The 19725-nt window shown below is 40.3% G+C and overlaps 1 protein-coding gene across 1 annotated transcript in view; it reads right to left on the bottom strand.

The window, feature by feature from the left end:
• The window catches only part of AAK1 (AP2 associated kinase 1), a 172106-nt gene that overhangs the window by 68457 nt on the left and 83924 nt on the right, over positions 1–19725 (bottom strand). The window contains exon 3 of the mRNA XM_023515271.1: positions 6883–7001. Within this exon, the coding sequence (XP_023371039.1) occupies positions 6883–7001 (119 nt within the window). The remainder of the gene's footprint in view (positions 1–6882; positions 7002–19725) is intronic.

The raw sequence follows: 19725 nt of genomic DNA, 5'->3' as shown, positions 1-19725 counted from the left end.
CCGTCATTGTTGTTTGGCAGGTCCGGGCTGGGGATTCGAACCCGCCACCTTAGGTGTACATGGCTGGCGCCTTAGCCAGTTGAGCTATAGGCACCGAGCCTCGTTCTTTACAAGGTTTTTGTTTCTAATCCTTACCTTAAACATTGTTATTAAATTTTAAGCCTTTTTAATTTTGTGAAGGCAAAAAGTGGAAACCAAATAAACACATGTATATGTATAGAGAAAATTAAAGAAAAAACATTCCAAGTATGATCTTGCTATTTCATCTCATTACAGTCAGTCCACTGCACTGCTCTAATGTCTAAGGATCACTTTGGATCCTAATTCTATCATTCAATGTAGCTATTATACCCTGCAACTTTCTATCAGGTACATAATCGATAAGTATTTCTTTCCCTTCATCTCCTTTTCAAAGGAGGAAGGATGTTGATGTGACGTGGCTTATCCTTACTGAACCTGGAGGCTCTTTGGATCCCTGCTTTATCATGCAACTGACTACAAAACTGCCTAAAATGTAATTTTAAAAAAGTGAGTAATATGTTAACAGTCATACAGTACAAAATATTAGACAATTATTTCCTATCCTAGTCACCATCCCCTAAAGGGAACCACTTTTATTCCTTTTCTCTCTCACTCTTTTTCACCTTCACAGCATTTTCTCAGGCAAATTCAAACAATATGTAATAAGTATACACATAAACCTCAACTTTCTTACACAAAAGATAGCATCAGAACATCTTTTTAAATCATCTGTTCCAAATTCTTGTCCTACATCAATCCTGAGATTCCTACTGCACAGAATCTACCTCGCTTCTTTTTTAGAATATGAAAACATCTGCCTGCCTTGAATCACTTGATCTCTCTTCTGTTCTAAGCAAATCCTCCAACATCACTGGGGGCAGCTAAGTCCTCATTATCGAGCTCAATGAGGATGTAATCCATCTGAGCCAGGAGAGGCGAACACACAACACTTGACACATCTCGAGCTTTAGTTATTCCTTATCACTGTTCTCACTCTTCTAAGTCTGAAGATAATGAATCTTTTCCTGCTTTCAGGAAAAAAACCCACCCTCCACTATACGTGAGAAATCTGAATCCCTTTAATTATATGAGAGCATACATTCCAGATGTATCAAAGGACTCATATCAGACTCTAGTAAATACCGTGTTTCCCCAAAAATAAGACACTGTCTTATATTTATTTTTTCTCAAGACGACACACTAGGGCTTATTTTCAGGGGATGTCTTATTTTTATTAAGTATAATACAACAATCTACATTTATTCAAATACAGTTAAGTCATCTTCTTCTGGAACCTGACGGGGGAGCCGACCTTGTTGGTGGGGCTGATGCTAGTGATGCGTGAACTCCTTTCCCCTAGCTGTTCGCATGTGCGCAATAGGATGCCTGCGACCACAGTTACCACACATGCAGTGTGCAAGTGCAAATGGCTGGGAGAAAGGAGCTGTGGCAGATAAAAGGTATTCCAGTCTTCCTTACCGCACAGCACCTAAATGCAGGGCGTAGCTATGTAGATATGCTGCATAGCCACGCCCATCACTAGGTCTTATGGGGTAGGGCTTATATTTAACAAATGGATAGAAATCCTGCTAGGGCTTATTTTGGGGGTAGGTCTTATTTTCGGGGAAACACAGTAGTAGACAGTGTTTATCAAAACAAAATGTCAAACCACTCTAGTGAAACCACTAATACTTTTCCTTGCATATGGGTACAACATGCCTATCCTTCCTCCACTGAAAGTACAGAGAAGAATCTGCTTCTTTGGCTATTAACACACAAGCCTTAGCATGTTAGGAAGCATTGAATATCTTCCAATTCCCTTCACAATTCTTATAAATCTCTGAGAGAGGTATGGCTGGGATTATGGTTTCTACCTGACAGAACTCTGAGCCTCAGGGGGCTTAAAAATATCACATAGGACTTCATATTAAAAATGGTAGAACTTGGGCAGTACCTGTGGCTCAGTGAGTAGGGTGCCAGCCCCATATACAGAGGGTGGCAGGTTTAAACCCAGCCCCAGCCAAACTGCAACAAAAAAATAGCCAGGGGTTCTGGTGGGCACCTGTGGTCCCAAGCTACTCAGGAGGCTGAGGCAAGAGAATCGCTTAAGCCCAAGAGTTGGAGGTTGCTGTGTGCTGTGATGCCACGCACTCTACCTAGGGTGACAAAGTGAGACTAAAATAAAATAAAATAAAATAAGGAATAAAATTAAAATGGTGGAAATTAAAAAAGAAGTAGAAAGAATCAGTCTGATTCAAGACTTACTATGTCACTACAATAATCAAGGCTGTGTGGTGTTGGTGGAGGGAGAAGCACAGAGATTAATGAATAGAATAGAGAATAGGGAAGGGTCTAGAAATAAACCCTCACAAGTAAGTCCAACAGATTTTTAACAAAAATACTTATACTTAATGGAAGACAGCCTTTCTAACAAATGGTACTAGAGCAATAAAATGTCCGTATGTAAAAAAATAAACCTCCAACTAAGCTTCATACCTTACTCAAAAATTAACTCAAAATGGACCGTAGTCTTAAATGTAAAACTATAGAACTCTTTTTTTTTTTAAAACAGGAAAAATACTTCAGAATCAAAAGCTAGGCAAAGATTTCTTAGACTTGACACCAAAACCACAATCCATACAAAGAAAAATTGATAAACTGGCCTTCATCAAAATAAAACACAATCAAAAAGTAAAATCAAATCAAAAAAGGTCTTAGAAATTTAAAAGTCTGGTAAATAAAATTTCGTAAGATGGTTGAAATACAGAGCTGAGAAAATCTGCTGCAATGTAGAGCTAAATGACAAAGAAATGAAAAGTAGAAGGAAGGAAACAAGAAAACTGGAAAATCAATTCAGGAAAGCCAATACCCAAATAATAAGAATTTCAGAAATAGAGAGAAAAGAAAACTATCAAATAAGACAAACTATAAAACTTCCCAGAATTTTAGACTTGACACCAAAACGATAATCCATACAAAGAAAAACTGATAAATTGGCATTCATCAAATTAAAAACAAAACACAACCCAAAAAAGGTCTTAGAAACTTAAAAGGATATGCGTTTCTAGATTAAAAGGAACCATCAAATATCTAATATAATAATGCACACACCAAGGTGTATAAGAAATTTTCAAACACTAGAAATAATGAGAAATGATTTCACCTGCATTCCTAAGTTTTCTTTATTGTTCTTATTCTTGATTAAGTGACCTTTGGTTCATTTTGTAATTTTACTAATCATCAGCAAATTCACTAGTATGATGTTACTGCCAAAAGTGAAGGCAGCTGATTGATTACGAGTTATGAGTGATTGTAGCATGAGATTGTGCCATGGTGAAACCTTAACATTTGGATTTATTTATATTCATTAAATTTATCTTGTTAAATGATATTACCATGAATCCACTGTCAAACCTGAATATTTTTAAATTTAAAATGGAACTCTAGCTGGGTGTCATGGCTCATGCCTGTTTCCTAGCAATGAGATGGATGGATTGCGTAAGCTCAGGAGTTTGAAAGCAGCCTGAGCAAGAGTGAGACCCCATCTCTACTAAAAATAGAAAAACTAGCCAGGTGTTGTGGTGGGCACCTGTAGTCCCAGCTACTCAGGAGGCTGAGGCAAGGGGATCACTTGAGCCCAGGAGTTTGAGGTTGCTATGATGCCACATTAGTTTACCCAGGGCAACAGAGTGAGATTTGTCTCAAAAAAAAAAAAAAAAAAAAAAAAAGCACTCCATCTTGTTCTAGTTCAGTTCTTTACTTAGTAAGGGGACTCAGAGAAAGCAAACATAACAAAATAGTGTTTTTACTGAAAGAAAAAAGAGTAACCCTATAAAAGCATATAACTATTACATATCCATAATAATTAAAAAGAAAAATAAAAGAGAAATAGAGAGGCAAAGAAGCAAAGACCTAGGAAATTCTAAGATAAGATTATAAATTAGCCCTAAAGAACAGCCAGCCCAGATTCCATCAAATCAGAAAATTAAGGGAGAAATCATGAAGATGATAAAGCAGACAATACTAAACGCATCTAAAAAGATTCAAAAAATGATTTACACAACTTTGGGAGAGTTTGGAGTTAAATTCAGACCAAAAGAGGGGGGAAAAACAATTATTAATGCCAATGAAAACAGAGTTGTATGGGAAAGGCATAGTCTGATCAGAGTCTACCAGCAGATGCAGTAGGAATAGTTTTCTTACCTAATGTAAAAATGTAAAAAAAAAAAAAAAACAACAAAATATCTAATATTAATGTAATCAACATACTGCCAAAAACTTACTGGTATTTTAGAAGAATGAGAGATGAGAATAATGTAAGTATTTATGGAAAGGGGCAAGCAGGGGATAAAAGAAAGCTAAATCTTTACTTCCCATAGGAGATAATGCCTAAAAGGGAGGGAAAAAATCAAGAACCAGCAATATTAGCATATTGTTTAGAAATATATCAAAAGAAACCACCTAAAGTGGTTGCCTCTGGGACCTTAAAACAGCAGAGGAGTTCCCTTTGTCATTGATTTTTTTAAATAGTGAGCTGAGTTCACCTATTTGAAAATTTGAGCTTTGAAAAAATATAGACCAAATTAAAAACAAAATAAAACTCTTATAGCTAATACACAATTGGGCCAGAACTTGAACCCATGTAATTTAACTTCTAATTAAACCCATTAATTTGTGAGCTCCTAATGGGCGCATGCTTCTTCAGTCTCTTTACTGAAATGCCTGACTACAGCAAAGTAAGCACTCAAGCATTTTTTTCTAAAAGTGTGGGAGAATGTTAAAGAATGGGATTGCTTTTGTAACACAAGTAAGTGAATGAGAACAGGGCATCCAGGTAGAGGAAATAGCAGAAGCAAAGAGAGGAAACAAAGTGTGTGAGAGCTCAGCAAGTATGGGGCAAGGGAAAAAGGAAGAGTCGTGAGAAACACCCAGAAAACCTACCGGGGATATGAAGGGATTCAGCAAGAACAGCAGTCTGGAGCTGTGTGCAGGGAAGTGGGAAGACACTGGTGACTTGCAGACAGACCCACATGTTTTTGACTATGTGTATGTATATGAGCCTTGGGAGTTAGCTGGTTGACAATTCCTCACCAAATAGTTTTAGCTTTCTGGAATCCATAGTAGTACCAGGCTCTCTAAAATCCTGTGTTTCTTTAGTAGCTCAACTGCAATACAACTAGTTACTCTAACCAGCCACTGAAAGGGCAACACAACCTCATAGAATCCCTACAACAACACTCCTACCCATTTGGCAGGGTGGGGCATTTCTTCCTGTTCTCTACAAAAGCATCAAAATCCAGGGCACAAAGGAATCACCACCTCTAAGTGAACATATGCATCTGCTATTACCATTATTCATACATTCATTTCACCCAAAGTTTAGTAAGCATTTAATCTATGCCAAGTAGTGTATCAGAGAATAAAGTTTCTGATCCTAAATAACTTACTGTCTGATAGCAGAACTACTTACAACATAAGTAGTTGCAACATATATTACATATATAACATACGTTAAGTAATACAATTGATATAAACAAAAGTACCATGGAAACACAAAGAAATAAAATACTATTCCTTTAAAGATTCTTATTATGCCTAATGTAAAACAGAGGTAAAAGTAAAGTACTACTCTAACAAACTCCTATTACTTTTCTGTTATGATCGTCAACTCTGGGCCAATCTTGTTTCCCTTCTAAACTCACTATTCTCAAGGACATCATATTGTCTCTTCAGTATGTATTTCAGCATGTATATCTAACACATAGGGACTCTTCCTATAAATGTAATATAAATGTTAACCTTGAAGAATGAGTTTTTAAAAATTAAGGTACAACTAACGTAATAAAATGCACAGATCTAAGGTGTCCCATTGAGTTTTGACAATTGTACACCCCTGTCTAATGGCTATCCAAAAACACACAGAACATTTCCATTGCCTAGAAAATTCCCATAGGACCCTTTCTAGTCAGTATCCCACAAGCAAGATAACCATTTTCTGATTTCTATCTCCACAGATCAATTTTGCCTGTTCTTCAGACTTCTACAAATGGAATCTCAGAGTATTTATGAGGTTTCTAGGTTTTGGCCTAGGTTTCTGGGAAAGCATGTCAGGTAGAAAGAATTATATGTAAAAATATAAAGTCAGGGAGGGGGAAGCGGTGGGGAGGAGGTGAATGGGTGAAGGGAGGGTGATTGGAGGGATCACCTCTATGGTTTACCTTACAAGGGTACAAGTGAATCTTTCTAAAAGTAGAACATAAACATCTTAACACAATAACTAAGAAAATGACATAAAGGCTATGTTAACCAGTTTGATGAAAATATTTCAAATTGTATATGAAAACACCACACTGTACCCCATGATTGCATTAATGTACACAGCTATCATTTAATTAAAAAAAAATATATATATATATAAAGTCAGATAAGAATAGGTTCACAGAGCCAAGGTTCTATGGAAGAGTGCAGGAGGGCTGACAACTGGAACTGGCAACTGGCAACTAACAGACATAAGATGAGAAGAGGAGGCTTATTATAAATTAGGCTTTATGGATTAAAGTATGGTTACCTTCAGGTAACCGAATTGTCAAGTAAGCTTTTCCCAACCTAAAAATCAGTCAGTTCTCTCAATATGCTCCTTTTTCATCCATCTTCCTGCTGAGGGTAACCAGACAGAAGCAACCTTTCTGACTTTTCCCTAAAAGACAGTTCACAATTCATCCCATGGTTGCTCAGTCCCATCTTGTCCAAAGGCCTCTGTGGCCATCTCAGAGGAAGGAACAAGTCCCCTGCAGATTTCTTATGAGAAGGTACACTCTGTGCCTCTACTTAAACATTCCCAAGTCTGAGGGGCAGCCTTACCATGATCTGGATTTCTCTCTTGCACACCTGGAGGTCATGCTCGTTGTTGACAAACATGCGTTTCAAGGCACATTTCATCCCATTGCTTGTCCTCACCAGAAACACGATAGCAAATCCACCTGTAAGAGAAACACACACAAGCTCTTTTGAGTCATGTTCAAAAAGTCAGTCCGATGGCCATGGTGGCTGCAGGTTGCTGCTGTCGCTGTTAATAATGTCACTGATGCCACTGTCAGCCAGCCATCAGGGCATTCTGAGATTCTCAGAACTCCGAGATATTACTTGTGAGATTAGGTGGCAAGAGTCAGAGAAACCATTCTCAAACAGGCATCTGAAGATAATGAAAGAACAGTAATTATCTTCCAAAGAACCTATAAATAAACAGATAAATGACCACAAGAAAATGACCCAACTATATTCCAACCATGGTCTTAGGCATATGTGATGCTCTTGTCTAATTCTTACTACAATTATGTGGGTTTGGTTGTTATTTTTCCCTTTAAAACAACAACTGCCAGCCAAAGAAAGCAGAGGCTCAAAGAGACATATTCAAATTGAGAACTTTTAAAAAACAGGGCTGGGCATGGTGACTCACGCCTGTAATTTCAGCACTTGGGAGGCCGAGGAAGATGGATTGCCTGAGCTCACACGTTTGAGACCAGTCGGAATCAGAGGGAGACCTTGTCTCTAAAAATAAACAGGCATTGTGGTGGATGCATGTAGTCCCAGCTACTTAGGAAGCTGAGACAAGAGAATCACTTAAGCCCAGGAGTTTGAGGTTGCTGTGAGCTATGATGTCACAGCACTCTACCAAGGGTGGCAAAGTGAGACTCTGTTTCCAAAAAAAAAATAGAAACTTTTAAAAAACATATGTCCAGCACTCTTTCCCTCATAACAGAGAGACTAAGAAATTATTTCTATAATTGCTATTATTAAATAGCTGTCAATTAATTTCAAGGATGTCTTTCTTTCTTTTCTCCTCATCCTTCCTCACTCTACCCCTCAATTCAATTCTACCAGACCCTGTATATTCCTCCTGCCCTCCCCATCGCATGGCCTATTGAAAAGATACAAGATACAGGTACAAAAGTGCTATTCTACACAGCAGACACAAGGCAAGGATGACTCAATTATTGAGCAGCTTTTTAATGTCTGCACTGACCTTTCTCTAAAAGACAGTTCACAATTCATTAACAGAAATTCTAACAGGAATTCTCAAAGGCTATAGATCTGCTATACCTTAGTGTTCCACAAATTATTAGAATTCCGAACCTCAATCTCACTTCCAAAGCACTGTATGAGATATTCCATACTGCTGTTAAGAGAACAGGTTAAGAGAAGAGGGGTTTGACAAATATAGTGAGGAAAAGCCATCAAAGTTGAATGCTTTGGAATAAGCAGCAGTTACACTGGACACTCAGTTCATCCGCCTGCCTAGTACACCACCATCATTTAGTTTGAATATTCTGTTCATTGACCCTGTGCAGCCAAAAAAACATAACAAAACAAAACACGAGGCTATTCCTTACACAGAGGTAGCCACTAATTGAATAGAGGTGAACACAGAGGAAGACATCAGCATGGGAACTTGGAGGCAGTGATGCAGTACTGGGGCTAGCAGCCGCATGCAAAATTGATACAGATCAATTAGCAGCCTTATAGATCTCAGTTCCCTGAGAAATAAGACTCAGGTCCTGACTGTGCCATTGTAACTCTCCCGAAACTCAGCAGCACTTCAGTACTTGTCTGCAGATGTCCATGGCGCTTCCCGTTTAATCTTTATAGTATAATTGTAAAAGTTCTTTTTCAAGTTAGCTTGAGTATATTTCTGTTCTTTGCAACCACAGAGCCTTAATCATAAAGCATTATTGCATGTTTTCACAAAATACACATGTAATTCTGTACAAAAATATGTTCAATGGGCTCAAATGTTCCAGATGTGCATGGTGATGATTTGCCAGAGACTGAATGTTCGTATATTTCCTGTCATTATGTCTTCTTCAGTACTCAGGTAAACACTAAAATTTACCATACAATCTTTTTTTTTTTTTTTTTTGAGACAGGGTCTCACTGTGTCACCGGGCTACTGTACAGTGGCCTTATCATAGCTTACTGTAACCTTAAACTCCTGGGCTCAAGCAATCCTCTTGCCTCAGCCTCCTGAGCAGCTGAGACTAATTTGTCTATTTTCTGTAGAGATGGGTGGGGTCTTACTCTTGCTCAGGCTGATCTTTAACTTCAGACCTCAAGCAATTCTCCCCCTTCAGCAGCCCTTACCATACAATCTTTAATTGTCACCTCTCTAATCTCTGTGCCTCAATATCATTTTCCATTTTATTTTAATAGTTTAAATCCACTTACACTGCTCAATTATCAATTTACATTTTACTTTTTAGAGTATCAGAATTTGTCCCATAATAAAAATGCACATTTAAGACAGTGACATTAATCTTTTTTACTCCCAAAAGTTACCAAATCCATGACATTATCTTATAATTAATTAGAATTGAGGAAATGATAGCATACATTTAAAATGTTTTATGTACAGTCATAATTGTTTTATAAATAGTCCCAGTGAATGTTAATTTTATAGATGTTTTGAATTAAACAAAAATCACAGAATTATAAGACTCTGCACCTGGAACGCTCCTAGAGAGCATCCTGCTCTATGGGTAAGGAAACCAAGTGAGGCTTAGGAGTCTCATGGCTAGTTCTGGACAGAACCTGGAGCAATGTCACTGCTGATTGTCCAAAAAACATTCTTTCCACTTCAGTTATCATAGTAGAAAAGCATGCAATACCCCTCCAGACAGTAAGGAGACATCCAATCATGCTCCTTACGATTTCTTATGGTTCTGTCTTTCATGGCGTCTGACACTACTAAAGGACAAGGCAGTTCTTTTAGCAGTTTGATGATGCTGCAATTTGAGATAACTACCACCAGATGGGAGCAGTGTAGTTTTCTTTGTCAGGTAGGTAGCAAGATGATCTTCCCAGCTAGGAGTGAAGAAATGGGTCAGCTGCCTACCACACAATTCGGCCAGCCTAACTGGCTGAAAAGAGCCATCCCCAATTCTCAAAGCCTATGACCACGATAAATTTAAAAGCAAAGCCAAGCCATGAATCACTATGCCAAACATAGTCAAAACCATGTTATTAAGGATCGACACCTATTAAAGGGCTTATTTACAGATGAGAAGCATTTAAATCATGAGATCCAAATCCAAGCCTAACAGGATTTGTCAGTTAAAGATGCTGGCCACTATCACTATGTAGTTGACCAAACGTGGATATAAACAACTTGGTTAGAAGGCAGAGGGGAGACAGCACCACTTGAGATACTACTTGAGTCCAGGTCCCTGTCCACCATACACATCAGGCTGATGAGATTGTCAGCTAGAGCTAAAAAGAGTTCAGGCTATTATACAAGGTTACCAACAGAGAAGACTGTCAACGGAGAAGCTTATTTCAGACTGAGTTGCATCCCAAGATCTTGATTAGATGGGAAAGTCTAAAGCTGAGCAGGGGATGGTTTGGACAGAAGTAAGAAATTCTAATATTCAGTAGCCTACACCATTCTCTTTGCCTACTGACAGTGTCTTTAACCACTAAGATAATTTCGTCCACCAATTTACTAAATGAAAAAGAGAAAAAGGATCTGCTCTATTATGTAAAGAAAGCAAGTGAAGTAGGCAGGATAATTTTGACACAAACATGATTTTCCTTTAAATATATAGAGAGTTGCTTTACTTACATGGGAAACACGCACATTGGTCTAACTTTTCCCCTAATTGTTGATGGAGATGTGGACAAGCATTTACAACTCGTCATAAGGTTAGAGATATTATCTGTTTGGTTTGCCTCTAATCATGCCATAGAACAATGCCTAAGACACAGTCAGCACTTAATCAGAAAGTCACATTTTATACTAACCCTGGATAGGCTACACTGCAGAGGCTAAAGAAACCACATCGGAAAAGCTTCCCCTGATTCTCTAGTTTTCTACGTCTAATCCAGTCTCACTCCACTTACTAATGACTAAGGAGGGGAAACATAACAACCCACATTCCACAAAATTAAAAAATGACATATATATACATATATATATATATTAGCTTATACACATCACAGTTCTTGCCTTTCTTCTCTGAAGAGGGGTTTATGAAATATTCTCTCTACCTAACATTTATATATGACTTACTTTAAAGGCATATTCGGGCTGGATGCAGTAGTTCACACCTGTAATTCTAGCACTCTGGGAGGCCAAGGTGGGTGGATTCCTTGAGCTCAGATGGAGCAAGAGTTGAGACCTTGTCTTTAAAAATAGCTGGGTGCTGTGGCAAGCACCTGTAGTCTCAGTTACTTGGGAGGCTGAGGCAAGAGAATCACTAGAGCCCAAGAGTTGGAGGTTGCTGTGAGCTGTGACGCCACAGCATTCTACCAAAGGTGACAAAGTGAGACTGTCTCCAAAAAAAAAAAATCCTAGGATTAGCTGCTTCCCATCACTTTCCTGATAAAGGCTTTAATAAGCATAGGATCATGGAGTCACCAAGAATATTACTGAAATAATACAAATGCCTGGTTCTCTGCTTGGAGAAGGTGTGTGAAGCTCTATAATACACAGAGATGTTATATAAATTCCAAAATCTCTTTCAGTTCCAACATCAATGAGAGATCACAGTTTTAAACTGCAACTTTTTAAAGACAAAGGTAGACAAAACTTCCTAAGGAGTCTCATCATGATATGTGACATCAGCAACAGGGCTCTGGAAGAAGTAGTACATCTTCTAATTCTGTATCAAATACTGAATCACACTAGAGTGCCAGGCCCCAGGGGCTATTCGGAATGAATCAGGACACGAGTGACTTCCACTTAGCAAGGAAAAGTGAGAGAAGAGAAGTAAGGTGAGTGGAAAGAGAAGGAAAACACCAAACTGATTATTTGAGCACTGATGGGAAACAGCTGGCAGACAATGAGAATGATTAGGCCAGGGATATGAGACAAAGAAGCCCATCGTGGTGCTGAGACAGGCTTTCTGGATTTGCTGCCAAAGAGGTTTTGCTGGATATTTTAAAATTAGGCCTAGATTCCAATAATGAAATCTGCCACCTGCCTATTTCTTGTAGGTAAAAGGAAACCTCACTTCCTAACATAAGTTGCATCTACATCTTTGGGAATGGCTTCATCTTGTCTGAGATGGAAAGAAGACATAAATCAAAGGAGGCAGAGAATACCACAAGGAGAACCTAACATAACCTAACATAAGTTGCATCTACATCTTTGGGAATGGCTTCATCTTGTCTGAGATGGAAAGAAGACATAAATCAAAGGAGGCAGAGAATACCACAAGGAGAAAAACCTCCTCTGGGCCCATTTTCTGCTCTCTGCCTGCCTCCTTTCCTGCCCTACAAACACTCTGTATCTCTTTTAAAGTAAGGTTAAATTCGGTGAACGCTGCTCTCTTAATTCAGTTTCTCTTTGAATTACCAAGAGAAAGCAAGCAGAAAATAAAAGTATTCTGAAGCTTTTCTTTTCTTTCTTTCTTTTTTTTTTTTTTTGAGACAAAGTCCCACTATGTCGCCCTCAGTAGAGTGCTCTGGTGTCACAGCTCACAGCAACTCAAACTCTTGGGCTTAAGTGATTCTCTTGCCTCAGCCTCCCGAGTAGCTGGGACTACAGGTGCCCGCCACAATGCCTGGCTATTTTTTGTTGCAGTTGTTATTGTTTTAGCTGGCCTGGGCTGGGTTCAAACCTTCCAACTTCATGTATGTGGCTGGCACCGTAAACCACTGTGCTACAGGCGCTGAGCCTTCTGAAGCTTTTCTAAAGAATCAGAGAATCCAATTAAAGTGAAATTTACCCAGGACATAAAAATGAAAAGGCAACCCTGGACAAGTGACTGGACGTCTTTGACCACTATTTCCTCATTTGAAGAAATTTAGACTAAATTAGTAGTATTTAAAATGGGTTCCTCTGAGCCCTAGGATTACAGCAAGTACTTCAGAGGCCCTGTGATGAAAAACTAACTTATTTAATAAGCATAGGGTTCTGAACACAGCTTCCTTCTCAGTTTCAAACAAAGCAGCTCCACTTTCATCTGTGTAATAGTAATTTTAGAAAAGATGCTATTAAAAAAAGGGAAACTCTGCTTTAAAGGAGAAAACAAAAGTACCCAGTGCAGGCTGATTATTTGAGGCCAGGAGTTCAAGATCAGCCAGAATAAGAGTGAGAACTTCTGCAAATAATAGAAAAATTAGCCAGTTGTGGTGGCGTTGCTCCTATAGCCCTGGCCACTTGGGAGGCGGAGGCGGGAGGATCACTCAAGCCCAGGAGTTTGAGATTGCAGTGAGCTATGATGGTGCCACTGCACTACAGCACACGAGATACAGCAAGATCCTACCTAAAAAAAATATTCTATACTTCTACGTTAAACTATTTTGTGAAGGCTCGGCGCTTGTAGCTCAAGCAGCTAAGGTGCCAGCCACATACACCAGAGCTGGTGGGTTTGAATCCAGTCCAGGCTTGCCAAACAACAGTGACAACTACAACCAAAAAATAGTCAGGCATTGTGGTGGGCACCTGTAGTCCCAGCTACTTGGGAGGCTGAGGCAAGAGAGTCGTTTAAGCACAGGAGTTGGAGGTTGCTGTGAGCTATGATGCCATTGCACTCTACCCAGGGTGACAGCTTGAGGCTCTGTCTCAAAAAAAGAAAAAAAACAGAACTATTTTGTGAAGATGGAAGGACTACACTACTGCATCATGCAAAAAGCCCTTACGTGCACGTCTACTATAGATATAAAGCTGTACAGGCAGCTTCTAGGGAGGAGGCTACGCTGCTACATCAACTTTACATACAGATGTCATATTCCTTTACAGTCCAGGAAGCTACAATCTCCCTGAGGCTGTCCTCTCACTTGTGAAGGGCAGCTGAGATATATCTCAAAAGCTTTGGGAAAGTAATTAACACACAGAAGATGGTGACAAATACAGGTGTTCCCTCCTTGTTCCACCCCCAATCCTTTGTATTTTTACTTGCAAAGTTCTAAATCTGGAATATCTTCTCCAGATCAAGGGCACAAACTCTTGTGCCTAAAGGGCCAGGCAGATCACATAAAGGACTTAAACAGTAGAGACACAACAAAATGTATGACTAGAGTCTGATGACAGAGACTCACATCAGGAAGAGACCAGACAGGGCGGGGACTATGGCAACCAGAATGTGCCCCTGCTCACAGGGCAGCACCAGCTAGCCAAACCACAGAGGAATATGGACTAAAAGTTGCTAATCTTTTGATTTCCAAGAGAAGTTAGATTTTTAGGTGAAATCTACTGATTTTAAAATCCATGCAGCAAACTTCTGTGTGTGTGTGTGACAGGATCTTGCTCTGAGTGCAGTGGCGTCATCATAATGTACTGCAGCCTCAGACTCCTGGGCTCAAGTTATCCTCTTGCTTCAGCTTCCTGAGTAGCTGGGACTACAGGTGTACACCACTCCACTGGGCTAAATTTTTAATATATTTTAGAGACAGGAGATTCACTAAGTTGCTCAGTTTGGTCTTGAACTCTTGGGCTGAAGCATCCTCCTGCTTTGGCCTGCCAAAGTGCTAGGATTATAGTCATGAGCCACTGTGCCCAGCCAGCAAACTTCTAAAAATCTCTTAAACCTTGTTCAGGTTAAGGAAAACATCTCTAAGCTCAGACTGAACTAGACCACCCTGCTTTACCAGAGCCTGTGGAATGAGCAGGACATGTATTACAACCTCCACTTAACCAAGTGGGAAACTGAAGCACAGAGAAAAGCCTAAGTGGCCTTCCTCATACTTCCCACCTTGTAGAACAGTCCTGCTAGACTCCAGGAGTGCCAATTCCTGGTCCATCCTCTTAAGCAGACATCCCCTTAAGTGGACATCCCCTCCAGCAGCTGACCATGCAGAAACATCTCCACTCCAGAGTGATGAGAGCAATGACACAGTGATGGGCGAAGCAGGGGACCTGCCGCAGCTCTGCTGCTCAAGATGATCAGGTGGGAGAGTTCTCTCCAAGGTAAGAACTTGGGTGTGCACTATCTGCAGTGTTTGTGAGCCCCGAAAAGGAATGATGACCAAGAGGCTCACAAACACCCTTCCACCATTTATTCACACAGAAGACAACTTTGCAGTAGCACCTATAGCTCAAGCAGCTAAGGCACCAAGCACATACAACAGAGCTCGCAGGTTCAAATCTGGCCCCAGCCTGCCAAACAATGACAACTACAACCAAAAAATAGCCAGGTGTTGTGGCAGGTGCCTGTAGTCCCAGCTACTCAGAAGGCTGAGGCAAGAGAACTACTTGGGCCCAAGAGTTTGAGGTTGCTGTGAGCTGTGACGCCATGGCACTCTACCTGGGGTGATAGCTTGAGGCTCTGTCTCAAAGAAAAAAGAAAGACAACTTTGCCAAAAGTTTCAGAAGAAATAAAAATTTTCAAAGCCCTAGAACAGATGGAAAGGAGCACAGCAACGTTTTCACAGGAGAAAAGGTCAATCCAAAGCATGTGTCAGCAACAATTTCAGGGGAGGCTTAGGGTTTGTTTTTTAACGTCATTTGCCTCAAATTAAAAATCACCATGTGCCAGCTCCTTCTGGGGAACATATCAAAGCAGTTCTTTCCCAATACAGAAAGAACATCCAGATGGGGGATGACTTGAGGTATTCAACCCCCTCTCTCCCCAGTCAGGCTGTGGGCACAAAATCAGACTGGCAAACAGTGGTGGTAGGACAGAAGTGTCAGTAGGACCCCAAGCAAGGCCAACACCCCAGCTGAATAGGGGGTGCTGCTGGTAACCAGTTCTTCCTCTCCAGGAAGGTGATTACTAGGGAGCATTTCCCACTCAGGGGTTCTCTTTAGAGATCTGGCAAGAGTCTCCCCCCACCTTAAATAAAAATGTCCAGGAAAAGTACCTGCCTGGAACAAAAGGGAAGATTTTACGAAATCAAGCTGGTTCACACACAGCAGAGGCTGTGGATTACTGCAGCCAGAAGCAGAGCACATGGGGTCTGGCCTGCTGACTTAAAGAGGGCCTTTCCCCAAGCTCCCTGGCCCCTGGCCTTTGCTGTACTGTTGCCATGGGGTTAGCCATCTGGCTAAGGTAGACAGCAATGGTGAGAAACATTAATAGGGCCATATTCTTCGTACGCTGAAATCCACAGAAAAGCTTCCCCAGGTCAGACAAAACCATTTTCTGTTCTCCAGACTGCAGAAAGGGTGATTTGTTAAAAACAGAAATTGAGTATCATTTACCTATTTGAAAGTTCTCTGTGGCTTTTCACTCTGCTTGGAATAAACTCCAAAAACATCCTAGGACAACATGCTCAAGGCCTTCAAGGCCCTATATGATGGGATCTCTCTCCAGGCTCATCCATATACCACACCCTTCCACTGCTCACTCTGTTCTAGCCTCAAGAGCCTTCTTTCTTGACCAAAGTTGCTCATGTGCCACCCTAAGGACCTTTGCCCCTTTCACCAAGTTCTTGGCCTGAGCAGCTCCTAATGATCATCCTTTAGGCTTTGGATTAAATGCTGAGCCTTCCCTGGTTGCCCCTGGTCTTCAATCCGTTCTGATTAGGTTAAGGCCCTTGTTCCCAATGCCCTCTACTTTCCCTGCATGACATACCTTGAGTATAACGAAATACTTACAGGGGTAATTCCTAGTTAATGCCTTCTTGCGCTGTACACTGTAAATTACAGAAGGGCAGGGATGATGACTGAGGAATCTTTGTCACCCAGCACAATGGCTGCTATATAGAAGGTTCTTAAATGTTTGTTACACAATGTGTTTGCCTAATACTATAAAGGATACCAAATCACCACCATCAAAGCTACACCGAGAACACCAGAATCACTGGACACTCTGAGGCATTCAGAAGAATACAGTCTAGTATGGGCTAGAGGGACATATACTGCTAGAACATCCTGTTGGAAAAAAGGTAAGTCTACCCTTGCAGAGAAAAACCCTGTGCCTGGCAAGACCGAGAACAGCATGAGGCTAAGGCCAACTGAAATGAACCCTTCAACCTACAACAACATGCTCAAGGTGGTTTTACGGGGAACTTCACGGAAATCTCCGTGCTGTCACAATAACAAGCACTTGTTCTACACATGATCCCTTCTCTCAAAAATAACACTTGTGCTGGGAATGAGAACCCTCTTCAACTGAGAAGGAAAGGAGATCAAACATACCCATGCTCAATCCCATAGCACCCTTTACCTGAAGGAGTGGAGAGCCTTTTGGGCATGAGTTGCGCTCACCCCTCAGGGCCACAATCTCCTACTCAGCAAGAGAGCAGCTGAGGTCAGCCAAAGGGAGTGACATCAGTCACTGGATATGTCAGCACCCTCCTCCTACATGACACACCCCCAAGCTCTGGCTGTAACCATTTCCACTAGGACTCCATATGTGTTACCGGTCCACATTTTCCAAAGAACAGAGGATTTGGTAAAGCTGAAGTTTTGGCTTGACATTCTCTCAGCTTCTAAATGTTAATTCTAAAGAACTCCAGTTTAATACCACATAAATAAAGCCTCTCCTCTGACAGCAGGCCATCTGACTATAATACTGTCAGCTATCAGCTCCTAGGTCTTAGTCACTGAGGACTGTGTACCAGCTCACAATCTTCTCCCCAGGCCAAACCTCACCATCACCCAAGGTGATTTTGCTGAGTCGTAGCAACTCTATCCCTAAACCCAGAATCCATCCCTTTTACTCCATCTTTGCTGCTCCTACCTTAGCTCATACCCTCCTCTTTTCTTATCATAGTTTCAAATCTCTGTGCCTCAGATCTTCTTCTACAACCTCTGCCAAATAATTCCCCTTAAAATTGCTTATGAGTTTCTCCAAGCCAGAGGAAAGTCCAAATTCCTTAATGCAGCATATAAGAACCTTTATATTTTCCCCATTTTATTATGAAAAAGTTCAAACACACAATAAAGTTGAAAAGGTCACACTGCAAACATCCATATACTCATCACCTTGAGGCTGCAACTGTTAACATTTTTGCTACACCTACTTTATCACCTATTTATCATCCATCTATGCAAACATCAACTCATCTGATTTATGATGCATTTCTAAGTCAGTTGCAGACCTCACTGCACTTCACCCTAAATACTCCAGCGGGCATACAGAGTGTTCAGAGTGCATGGTTCATTTGGGGGCTAAGGGGTAAATAAAATTTCTTTCTTTTTTTTTGCGTGGTTTTTGGCCAGGGCTGGGTTTGAACCCGCCACCTCCAGCATATGAGGTTGGCACCCTACTCCTTTGAGAATAAAATTTCTTTACAATGAAACATACAAATCTTAAGTATATTATTGGATAAGTTCTGATAAATATACATACTCATGCAACTCAAACCTCTACCAAAATACAAAATCTTTCCATCTCACAGAACGTCCCTCACTTCCTTTCTACACAATCCCATCTATATCTTCCCAGAGGCAACCACTGTTCTAACTTTTTTCATCTATTAATAGTTTTACCTACTTTAGAACTTCATTCAAATGGGACCTTACAGTATGTGCTTTATTGTATGAATATTTTGCTCCTCATAATAGTTTATTTTGCTGAGTGTATTAGCAGTTTGTTAATTTTTATTGCTGACTAGTCTTCCATTATTTGAATAAATTTATTTGTCCTTTCTCTTACAGATGGACAAGTAAATTATCTCAAATTTGGGGGCTACTATGAAAAGCTCTACAGAGGGTTCCCCCAAAACATGTATGCATTTTAAGTGATGCTATCTATGTATTACTTTTCAAAGTTAAATTGAAGGTACCATTACTGGTCAAGTGTATCTAGGCAAGCTACACGCATAAATTTTACCTGCAATTCCTATACTTTTGGGGAATGATCGATTTTACTTCCAACAAGATAACAAGATCTGTTAAAATGTGTATACATTTTTTTGGCACCCCAGTATATACATTCTTGTACAAGTCAGTTTTTTGTTATTTTTTTGAGATGGGGTCTCGCTCTTGCTAAGTTGGTCACTAATTCCTGAGCTCAAGCAGTCTACCCACGTTGGCCTCCCAGAGTGTTAGGATTACAGCATGAGCCACCGCACCAGCCCTTATACAAATCTTTTTGTGCCATGTTTCTCTGGTATTAATACTAAGAGTAGAAGTACTAGGCCAAGGGGCAGGTATAAAGTTTCTTCTTTAAGAAACTGCCAGACCTTTCCCCAAAGTGTTTCAACCATTATGCTCCCATCATCAATTTATGACAGCTCTAGTCCTTTATAATTTGAATACGTCTCTCTCCTCCCCTGCCTCATCTCCCAATATTCCCTCCTCCTCCAGCACCAAGCTTTCAGAATTTTAACCTTTTTTGTAGCTTTGCTCCCAGGAGGTTTACACATGCTGCTCTCACTGCCTGGAATATCCCATCCCAATCTAGTGCTTGATAAAAGGAGTTTAAGATTGTTAACATAATACCTCTTCTATGAAGTCTTCCCTTTACCTGGCAGTCAGAGAAGACTTTCAAATTACTATATTATTTGGCCTGTCCTTCTGTTATGCTGCACCTTACCTCAATATACTGTGATTATATTGGACATGTTAATCTCTCCACTTGATAGACCAAGGCAACAAAGGAACAACTCTTTTCTGCCTTAGTAGAAATTATAGGCACCAATTTAAGGACTTTGAATACTGTGAACACATAAGTACAACATTCTAGTTTGTTCTCTAGATGAGGCATCTAAAAAATAAGTCACCAGGCGGCTCCTGTGGCTCAAAGGAATAGGGAGCTGGCCCCATATGCCGGAGGTGGTGGGTTCAAACCCAGCCCTGGCCAAAGACTGCAAAAAAAA

The sequence above is a fragment of the Otolemur garnettii genome, unplaced genomic scaffold (genome assembly GCF_000181295.1).
Source record: "Otolemur garnettii isolate 467f Iridium unplaced genomic scaffold, OtoGar3 scaffold00068, whole genome shotgun sequence".
In the NCBI taxonomy this organism is placed as follows: domain Eukaryota; kingdom Metazoa; phylum Chordata; class Mammalia; order Primates; family Galagidae; genus Otolemur; species Otolemur garnettii.
Note: the sequence above shows the minus strand (reverse complement) of the source record. Positions and strands in the feature narration are given on the sequence as shown.